Source organism: Meriones unguiculatus, chromosome 8 (assembly GCF_030254825.1).
Source record: "Meriones unguiculatus strain TT.TT164.6M chromosome 8, Bangor_MerUng_6.1, whole genome shotgun sequence".
NCBI lineage: Eukaryota > Metazoa > Chordata > Mammalia > Rodentia > Muridae > Meriones > Meriones unguiculatus.
This window is the reverse complement of record NC_083356.1, coordinates 31612685-31623584: the sequence shown is the minus strand read 5'-3', so window position 1 is coordinate 31623584 and position 10900 is coordinate 31612685. Positions and strand designations below refer to the sequence as shown.

General features: G+C 47.2%; 1 protein-coding gene across 8 annotated transcripts in view; it reads left to right on the top strand.

Moving 5' to 3' along the window:
- Positions 1–268: 268 nt before the first annotated feature.
- The window catches only part of Khdrbs3 (KH RNA binding domain containing, signal transduction associated 3), a 168395-nt gene continuing 157763 nt past the window's right edge, over positions 269–10900 (top strand). For 2 of the 8 annotated variants that reach the window (XR_009593690.1, XM_060389319.1), the window contains exon 1: positions 271–702. Coding sequence is in view for 4 of the 8 variants with exons in the window: in XM_060389319.1 (XP_060245302.1) it covers positions 615–702 (88 nt within the window). In the remaining 4 variants the exon portion in view is untranslated. Of the gene's footprint in view, positions 703–1230; positions 1519–10900 lie in introns of those variants that run through there. The other 6 variants (XR_009593691.1, XM_060389321.1, XR_009593689.1 and 3 more) reach the window with 5 other exon arrangements.

The window sequence follows — 10900 nt, the reverse complement described above, 5'->3', positions numbered from 1 at the left end:
GGACAGGTGACCTTGGACGAGCCACTTGACCTGTGAGCCTCAGTTTCCCAGACTGTGCGTACAAGGCAATGCTGGACAGCTTAAAGGCGCTCCTAGGGGAGCCGAGGATGGAGACCCGGGGTCCGGGGACCAGATGAGCCCCTACGACTCTCCGGCCGCGGGCCCGCGCAGCCCCACTGCCCCCACGAGGCGGCGCGTCGGGCGGTCGGCACAGTGCGCAGGCGCGGCGGGCGGGGCGGGGAGGGCGCGGGTTAGTGCGCGGCGGCGGCTCAGAGCGCGCTGGGCGGCGCGAGGGGCGGGTTGCAGCCGAGCGAGGTATCAACGCGTCTGGCGGTCGAGTCCAGCCAGCGCTCCTCGGCTTCCCGGCCAGCTCCGTTCGCTCGTCCCGCTGTCGTGCAGCCAGCGGCCCGCAGCGCGGTGATCTGGGGCTCCACGGGGCCGGGCTGAGCGGCCGCCGCCCGCCCCGAGCCGCCGCCGCCGCCCGGCCGCCCGCCCGGCTTGGCCGCCGAGGCGCCTGGCGGGGTCCGCGCCGCCGGGGGCGGGCGGCTCGGGCTGCGGGGCGGCTGGCGCGCGCGCGCCGCGGGGCGGAGAAGCGGGCCCGGGGGCCGGCGAGCATGGAGGAGAAGTACCTGCCGGAGCTGATGGCGGAGAAGGACTCCCTGGACCCCTCCTTCACGCACGCCCTGCGCTTGGTGAACCGAGGTGAGCGCGCCGGCCGTTAACGGCACCCGCGCAGCCGGCTCCGGGGAGGAGGGAGGAGGCCCGGCGTCTGCACGGGAGTAGAGGCGCATCTGTGGGGACCCCGGTGGACCCAGGGGAAACTTCTGAGCTGAGAACAGCGAGCGCTTAGGAAGCTGTGTCTGGGTCGACCCTGGATGAGCCCACTGGAGAGGGAGAGTGAGGCGCTCCGGGACCTGGAGTGTTCAGGGCGTCTAAGGAACTGTAGAGAGCACTGCGGGGAAATGGATGGGTTTGAGCGAGTCGGCTGCGCAGGAGGCGAAGGGAACAGGTGCTTGGGTTGTTTGTGAAGTTTGGGGACCTTGGAAAAGGTTTAGGGTCAGATCCTCCAAGCACGATAGATTGGAGGACCCTAGAGGTCCCGAGGGAGGAGCCCAGCCCCTCTCCCACGGTTTTCTGTGTGTGCCTAGGCGGCCACCGGATGGGCAGTTTGCCGTTCCTGGGGGCGGGCACTCAATGCCAGCCTGGCAGGCAGGCGGCCCTTGGAGGACTCAGTTTGGGAGAGGAGGCCCGCCAGAGATCCAGTTCTTGCTCGCCCTTTCTCGCTTTGAGACAAGCTGGGCGGGTGACCCTCATTGGTAGCAGGCTTGGGGTTGAGCACATTGCCAAAGGAACCACCCGCCTGTGCCATTTCTCACACTCCTCCAACCAGCGTGGGTGGGAAAGGAACCGGGAAGTGCCAAGGACAGGGACACTGGGGTGGATGGAGGCACGCCTACCCAGGACAGTATTCTCCAGGTTTACTTCTCTCGCTTTCTGAATCATCTGCTGGGATGGAAGGTAAATGAAGCCTGCCTTCTCCGTTACCTATCTGCTACACCCGGGTTTAGCATATATGTTTCCGAGGAAGATGGGCTGGGGACCTCTGGTCTCTCTCTCTCTCTCTCTCTCTCTCTCTCTCTCTCTCGGAAATGACAGAGACATTATCTGGTCAGATCTGTAACCGTTTTATGAATCACTCTGTGTGGTGGTTCCTAGTTAGGGGGTAATGCTGCTCTCCGTGCTGGCCCCGACTCTTATTGTTGTGAGAGAAAGATGAGGCAGACATATTCTATTTGTGTGGAGATACCTATGTTTTAGAACCACGATCTCTGCTACTTGCCTATTGTGGACAGTTGTCAGGAGTAGGCTGTTGTCTTCTGGTGCGGGTGGTGGACTTACCTTGCCAACAAATTTAAGCTTCTTTGAACTGTTGGACAGAAATATGTTTTGCCAGCCGCTCCCGGTGATGGCATGCTTATTTTGATTTCTTCAACACAACAGGCTTGTGAAAAAGTAATGATTCTCCTAAATCAGAGAAAAAGAATTTCAGTTCTACTGCCTGGTTCTTCTGAAGAGTTTTGTAGTTAGATTCCTGCAGTTAGGTTTTTACTCCTTACTCTTTATGATTTACATATGTCTTTTGCTGCCTGCTGGGCTGTCATCTCTGTAAGAAATTTCTTTGTACATTGTGTGAGATACGTGGACTAGAAACGGTCTGGACTGTGAAACCAAGTACAGTTTTCCCGGCAAAGAGACCGAATCAGACTTGGGTTGTACTCAATCAGGGAAACCAGTTTTAAAGGGTAATGAGTTATTTTAAAAGTCTGGCTTATTTTCCCTGCCGTTTTGTCCTAGCCGTGTGCTGTTAAGATGTTCACAGTTGTGTAGGTTCCTGTGCCTGCTGGTGTTAATAATCGCTCCATCTCCTGAACCAGTTACCGGGAGGTGATTTTTAGGGCTTGTTTTGGTGTTGAACTTGGTTGCCTTCCTGTTGGAAGTCCACTTCTTAGCGGTGAGGGAAGCCCTGCTGCCAGGATGCTCCTGTTACTGTGCGGTTTTACAAGACTGAGACGAAGGCCGATATCTAGAACACAGTGCTCTGTCATTTAAAATATTAATTGTGGTATGTTACATAACTCCAACATTACAAGTGCCTTTTTAAAAAACATCAGGTCTGAAGTCAGCATTTGGGTGACTTTTGTCAAAGTTTCATTTAAAATCTGATAGCCACTCTCTTACTGGTTATATGAAAGCATCGCTATTCTTATTTTACTATAGTTTTTTTCTATAAGAAAAATCTCTTTTTAGAGGTTATGCTGGAATCACCCACAGGGGAATGGTGGGCACTGTGAACCTTTACTGTAGTGTGGCATGTAAGAGCTTTGATGCCTCCAAAGCTCACAGTCCTTAAGGTTTTGCACAGTATTTACAAAGTTTCTCAAAGCACTTGCTATGTTCTTCCAGCCTGCTCTGCTAGCACTGAAAGTCAGTGCTTTCCTGGGAGGGTGTGGGACCCCTGCTGCAGATCAGCCTGTAGGTATTTGGAATTAATGTGAATTCACATCTTGTGTCTTGAAAGGCATTCTTCTTTCTACATGTGACTTCCCCAAAAGATGAAATGAACTCTTCTTGCACATTAATTTAAAACACTGTTGAAATCAATACAGTGAATATGCTATTGTCCCTGGTTAATTTAATGTAAAGGAGGGAAGTGTGTTCTTTAGAAAGATTGATGTCGCTGTGCGGTCTCTTTTTGTACTTCTTTGAAGAAAGCAGACCTCCACTGTAGACTTGCGAAGGATTTAATTCGGAGGCCAAGGCACCTGTGAATTAAAGCCCTCCCATGACCAGTATTTACTTTAGTAATCAGCACCGCACGATAATGAGACAGTTTATAAATGAGACATAGTCATTTCAGAATGCAGTATTCATAAACATTGATCAGCGCCCTGGCTGAGTTACCACTGTTGTTGCAGTCTGTAAGTAAGGACTTGGGCGGATACGCTGTCAGGTCGCTCTCCGCTAGAGCAGGTGGCTTCTGCTTTTTGTCCAGGCCTGTGTTTCATGGTTGGTGCGAGTTACTGAGATGACTTTTCATTCGCAAAGGTAGCTGCTTCTCTTTCTTTGCCCCAATTGTTAAATTTCATTCGCCAACAAAAGTAAGGATAGTGCTTAATTGACATTAAAGATGAAAGAAGTCAGATTTGGTAGGAGATGAAAGCTATTGGGCTTCAGTGTTCGTTCACTGTCCCCTGTTTGCTCCTGCAGTCGAGCCTGCATGGTGAGCTGCTGTGCTGCTTGCTTGGGAGATTAGCTGGGGATGAGGGGAGTGCTGCGTGCTTTGCGTTACATTTATCAGTAGGAGATAGATACTCCGACTTATAAAACCCTCAGCAGATGCCTTGTGTTCTGCTTTAATCTAGCATGCTGGTCAAGGTTTGCATGACTCCCTGTCGAAGTCTGTCCACGGCATAGCCCCGAGTTCTTAACACTCTCATAATGTATGGGTTGGTGGCTATTCCTGGCCAAGTTATATTTAGTTGGTTACAGGAGGAAGTGAAGTGAACATTGCAAGTCTGTGTGTCCACAGTGACACTGATAAGGTCTCTGTTGACATTTCAAAACAAGGGTTTTCACGTTACCTCAGTTTCTTAAATGTTAGGGTTCTTTGCATGACTGAGGTGATGTATGCAGAAAGGGAGCCATTAGCCCATATTTCTTCCTAATGAACGGTATGGCTCTCGTGTATGTTTTGATTGAATGTGCTCAGGCTTGTGAGGGCTCAACTCATGTTTAGGTGTGAGATTAGCTGAGTGGTGTTTAGGTGTAGTGCTTGTGCCCTGGAGTGTGAGGAGTCTGTTTCTTCCAGGGAAGGCTGCCAGTATTATTATTATTATTATTTATTTTTCTTCTGGTTGTGAGTGTTTTGGTTTGTTTTTATAAAAAATGGATGTGGTGACTCAGAGGTCAGCCTCGTCTGAGTTTTCCGGCAGTCCTTATAGAGAGGTAGTGTTCCAGCACATGGACCCGGGGCACCCAGCCTGTGTGCCCAGCTTTTTGTGCTGGGTACTGGAGAAGATGGAGAACTACAAGGGCCTGTGCTCACTGAAGGGGAGAGTGAGTTTCAGGTTTATAAATGTCATCTTCCCCAGGAACTTAGTCCTCAGCTTTTCTTCTGGGAAACTGAGTGATCAGATGGCTCAGATGAGGTCCCAGGTGACGCTCCTGTATTCCTGTTACTGCTGACACCAAAGGATGGAGAGGTCTTCAGGCCAGGTTTTCAGTTGTTCAGTGTGTCTGAAGTGGCACACTTTCAGGATGTAAGAGAAGGCACTTGGTTGTTGGTTTTGTCATGCCAGACCGTGGAGGTCTGGGAAGTGAAGCGCCTGTGAGACTGTTGGTCAATGCCAGGCGGTGTCTTGGAAAGCCTGGCCTCCTGATGTACAGACTGTTGGTCAATGCCAGGCGGTGTCTTGGAAAGCCTGGCCTCCTGATGTACAGACTGTTGGTCAATGCCAGGTGGTGTCTTGGAAAGCCTGGCCTCCTGATGTACAGACTGTTGGTCAATGCCAGGCGGTGTCTTGGAAAGCCTGGCCTCCTGATGTACAGACTGTTGGTCAATGCCAGGTGGTGTCTTGGAAAGCCTGGCCTCCTGATGTACAGTTGCTTCATTATCCCCCTGGCCACTTTGGGTTGAAAGATACATGATATGGTGTCATAATTTTATTCTTCTTCAGATTCCTGCTTTAATTGTTCCATCTACTTCCCGCTCTCCACTGAAAGGCAGGGCTCCATTGCTTTCTTCTTGGCTCCAGTGATACCTGATGTTTACCTTTGCCCTGGGATGATGACGCTCTTTAGATCTCATCACGTTGCTGTGAGAATGGGAGCCTGTTAGGAGCAGACCAGGTCTCACTTGTCTTTGTGTCTTCAGGAGGTGCGCCATCAGGTTTCATGCCTGGGCCATGAAACCTTGTGGTTGTGCAATAATTACCATAAGGTGGAAGAGTGAATGTGTGCTGGGCATGCAAAGCCATTGAGAGCTCTGCCCATAACCGCTGTGGAGCACCAGGCCTAGGCAGTAAGGATGAAGTCTCTAATGTCCATGCAACACTGAGGAAGGACATCAGTGAGGAAGGAAAGGAAGCACTAAGTGAATGTGGTGTTAAAGCCAGCAGGATCCCAAGTGTGGTGGAACAGTAGGGGTCTTTGTCAGGAGATAATGAGAAGATGTTCTCAGATCTGCTTAGAATCAGATGTTTATTTACTTTTATTCTTTCCTGAGAAACTCGTTAAGCCACTGCACTCCAGTACAATCAGTTTTTCTTCTGAAATCCATAATGGAATGATTTTTTTTTTAATAGATAGAGTCAAACTTGAATCCTGAAAGCTCTTGGCACATGTCTTATAAACTTTTTCTTTTCCTTCTTTCTTTCCTTTTTTTTTTTTTTTTTTTTTTTGACAGGGTCTCACTATGTAGCCCTGGCTGGCCTAGAGTTCACAATGTAGACCAGGCTGGCCTCAAATTCATAGAGATCTGCCTGCCATTCTCCCTTCCTGAGTACTAGGATTAAATGTGTGTGCCACTGAGACTGTGAAACTGGAAGTCAGAGGACTGACTGAAATGCTAAGAATGCCAGCTTCAACTTGAGTATCTGTCTTAGTAAGGGTTACTATTCCTGTTATGAAACACCATGACCAAAATGCAAATTGAGCAGGAAAGGGTTTAATTTTTAGGCTTACACTTCCAGATCATAGTCCATCATTGGAGGAGGTCAGGACAGGAACTCAAGCAGGGCTGGAACCTGGAGGCAGGAGTTATTGCAGAGATCAAGGAGGGGTGATGCTTACTGCCTTGCTCCCCATGGCTTGCTCAGTTTGCTTTCTTACAGAACTCAGGACACTAGCCGAGGAATGGCCCCACCCACCATGAACTGGGCCCCGCTCCATTGACCACTAATTGAGAAAATGCCCTATAGCTGGATCTCCTGGAGGTGTTTTCGTAACCGAGGCTCCTTCTTCTCTGATGACTCTAGCTTGTGTCAAAACCAGCCAATACAGTATCCAAAGATCCCTTTGCCACGGATTCTTTCAGATCTGCCAGACTGAAAGAATAGAAAAAGGCATACATTTTTATCAAAACAGTAAGCAGGTGCTCTTAGCTCTGGGACAGTGGTTATAAATGGTTACAATTCAAGCTACTGCATGTAGGACCGCTTTAGTGTCCCACACTTTCTGTGCAATATCTTTACACAGGACCTTGCAAGATCCATAGTTTTATCCCTGCCTTGCCTCTTCCCCCACCCCCACCCCCAGGGAGGCATCTCTGACTCCAAAATGAAAGCTTTGGAGGTGGAACCTGTTGTCAGATCTGAACTTTAAATCTTCAGTGCTTTGAACAGATACTTTAAGAAAGGATATAAAAGGCTGCTACTCAGTGTTGTTTTTAAATAAAAGTTTGATTATGGTAGAAGCCCATTAGGAATTTCCATTGGCAATGATGAATTTTTAAAAGAGGTGTCTGAAAATGTGCTTTAACAGAAAGGCCGCCTACTGTGTCCTGAGCATCAACACTGTTGAGTGTTTGGTGGTGTTTAAGGTGAGTAGACTGACTCAGGCGTGCATCTCGGGAGTCAGAGAAAGTGGCACAACATGGCAGAGAAAATGTACAAGTGAAATCCTCCCTGGGGCCTGCTGTGTGGAAGGAGTCCTGGGGAACTCCAGTGCTCTTTTTTCTTTTTTTAAAAAATTCTTGGTCTGCCAAGGGATCAGCTGGTTCACAGAATATTAGAGTCTTACTTAGCTTGTGGTGTAGGGAGGAAAGTGAGAAAGTCCACACCCTTTAAAGCCAAGCTCAAAAAGAAAAAACAAAAACAAAACAACAAAAAAAACAGACAAGATCCTGTTTCCACAAGAAGTATATTTAAACATATATGCTGTGTAATTGCTAATTGTGGTAGCATTTATCAAGGACTTTTTCTCATTTACATGCTTTATTTCATTTCTAACATTTTTTTCTTTTTCTTTTAATTTTAATTTTTTTCTTCACAATTTATTCTTTATATATCCGGATTGAAGCCCCCTCCCTCAACCCCCATGCCGCCCTCCCTCATCCCCCCCAATCCCCTTCCCCTAGTCCACTGAAAGAGGACTAACTAACATTGTTAAAAGAATAAATTATGCTGGGCAGTGGTGATCTCTGTGAGTTCGAGATCAGCCTGGTCTACAAAGTGAGCAAGTGAGCTCCAGGACAGTCAGGGCTACACAGAGAAACCCTGTCTCAAAAAAAAAAAAAAAAAAAAAAAAAGGAAAAAGAAAAAAGAAAAATAATTTTATCATTTTACAGGTAGGGAAGGTCAGATAATTAACCAAGGTCACTATGAATTGTGCCTGAGCATCAGAAAGTGTGGGAGCAGGAACTGTGGCTGGTACAACTACAGCTCCTTAAGTTAACTGCAAAGCATTGCACAACTGATCTGCTGAGCAGAAGAGAGTCCCTATGGTACAGAGGAGCAGGCTGGGCACCCACCAGCGTGGAGGCTGGTGGGTGGCATTTACTTAGGGAATAGCATCTCTAACAAGAAGCTCACTGTGCAGAAAGAATCCTGTGATTATGGAAGGCGACACCCTTGGGTTTGTCCAGTTACTTAATTTGTGGGAAACTCAGTTTCCCCATCCGCAAATTGAGGACCCCGTGCTCTGTTTGTGTGATTGATGTTTTATATGTGTAGAATGCAGAACATGCAGTACGTTCTATATTATTTCCTGCTATTTTTGTAGACCGGCCCAAGACAGATGTGTGAGTACGGGTGTTACTTTCCAGACACACTGTGTCTAGTGATGACACACAGATCTTAGCCCTGTTACTTATGGTAATGTTATGAGATTAGGATGATTTTAGTTTTCCAGTCCAGGAAGCACTGGAAGAGAAATTCCTGGCTTAGGAAGCTTCTTTCATTCCCATCAGAATCAGCAGCACAGTTGGTTTCATTATGCTAGTCAAGGCACAACATACGAAGCCTAAATTTAACAAATGAAGTTTCATAAACATTTTTATGAGCACAGCTTAAGCGTGTCTGGACACTGCAGCCTCCTTAGCACAAGAAGCTTGCTCTGAGTGGGGAAGCTGTAAATTTCCATGGTTTTCACCAATGTGCCTCTGCTGCTGTTTTAAGGATTTTAAAGGTGTTCTGGTGAAAGAGCAACCCACTTTGATCTCTCCTTTCAGCATAAATCCTACACTTGGGGTCACTAGTGGTTTGAGGCCCCATTGAGAAATTTGAAGGGAGTTGGGAGGGGCAGTTTTCATTCTCAATTTCCTGTGTTCTTTTGCACAAGAATTATGGCTATGCTCTGCATTTCTTCCACCAGATGGCGCTCCGCGTAGCTGCAGATCCTTCCACTCCTAACTTGAACTCAAATTAGTGTTGATGTACAAGCTTGCCTTTTCATGCATTTCTACTTTTTTTTTTTTAAATTAGGTTATTTCCTGGACAGCACTTATGCATTACATATGTATAAAGCATCAACCATACAAACAGAGCATGGGTCCTTGGTTTGCGGATGGGCAAACTGAGTGTCCCACAAGTTAAGAAACTGGACAAATCGAAGGGTTTCACCTTCCATCATCACAGCATTTCAGGACACAGTGGAGTGTTTTTGCCTAGTTGCTAGTGTTTCTGAGTTCCAAATGGATGCTGTGCTCAGTTGCTAGTTTGCTTTTCAGTCTTGAGTCTGAGTGAAATTAGTTTTCTTCTCATTCTAGAGATAAAGTAATGCTGGTCACTGTGTAATCTACGTGCTTGAGTCAGGAGGCAAACTTAGGACTCATAGAAGCACTGGACTGAACACTTTCTTAAGTAGATACTAGGATGGTCTGTCTTGTGGCTTCGGGCCACTGCAATCTGTTTCTTGGAAGGGGAATTACAGTTCTCACAGTTGGTTTGCATGTATATCAAAGTTTGAGACAGGTAAGCAAGTGGCAGTATGAAAAGATCTGTTAGCTGGCGGGGGGGTTTTCTGCCTCTTCTTGCCTTCTGTTGCTATTGACTTCAGTGGTGAGGGGGCCTGCCAGTGCCGGGTGGAGAGCCACAGGAGGGCTTGGAAAAACAAAGACACCTCTTTTGAAAAGTGATTTTTAAAAGGGCAGAATACTGGATCACGGTATCAAGAGACTATAAGAATTTCAAAAAAAAAAAAAAAAAAAAAAAGAATTTCAAAAAATGTTTTTCATTGATGCAAGTGGTACATAAAATTTTGAATTACTGAATTTAACTTTGAATATTTAATACTGCTTAATTGAAACAGAACAGTTTGCCTCTGTGTTTAGCTCATTTGTTGTCACTGAGATTAAAGGACAGTGATAACTAAGGGGAGGGCTTCAGATGGTCCTCTTTGGTCCCTAAGAGCTACGTTTTATATCTGGGTTTCAGACCTGGCCCTTGCCTAAGGTGTCTGGTGCAGAGTGAATTAATTACCTGTTTTCTGTGTGTGTGTATGTGTAGACTGGGTTTTCTTACTGCCTTCATTTCCCTGTCTCTTGCTTTCAGTCCATTTGTGCCCAGAGAGCATAACCAGAAGTTAACCACTTAAAAAAGATCCCTTGTCTTAGCTCCTACGCTGCATGCAAGCCCCAGTTAGCTGAAGTGATCCTGGGGTCGAACTCAGACTATTTTGCAGAACAGGATAGTTAAGTTTTGTGTCAGCAAATGTGGGCTCAGGTCTTAGCTCTGCCTTTCTTGTGTTGTGACCGTGGCTGCATTAACTCTTCTCGGCCTCAGTTTCCTGTCTGCAAAGTGGTGAACAAACAAATACATTGGGCTCTGCAGTGTTTGTGGTGTTTCAGGTTGGTGCTGTGAGGAGTGGCTGTGGAAGACTGGGTGTGTTGAGAGCTTAGGGCAAAAATGGCTGCTGCTGTCACCCATCCCCTTCATTTTCGTTTTTAGTGTACAAATCAATCCTTTTGATGATTTTATTGTGTGTGTGTTTGCATGTTTGCATGCGTGCTTGTAGAGTCTGTAAGAGGGCATCAGATCTCTTGAAGCTGGGGTTGTTAGTTGCCCAATGGGTGCTGGGAACAGAACTTGGCATTCAGCAGGAGTAACAAGAGCTCCTAACCACAGAGCTGTCTTCTCCAGCCTCCTCTCCCTCACAGTGTTTCTCATCGAATGTTCAGGAGCCAGTCTGGGCAGTGAACATGCTAACCAACTACAGAGTGGGTTATGTGCTGCGGTAGAAGGCAGTGATATGAAGCTTACTCCGCTTTTCTCGGGACCAGGTGGCTTTCTTGTTAATGAGTTATGAGCCAGATGCTGAGTACCAAAAGGTCAATGACATGGCGCCAGCCACACTATATGTAACTTCCTGTTTCCCGCATCTTCATGTCCCTGCCTTTCATGCT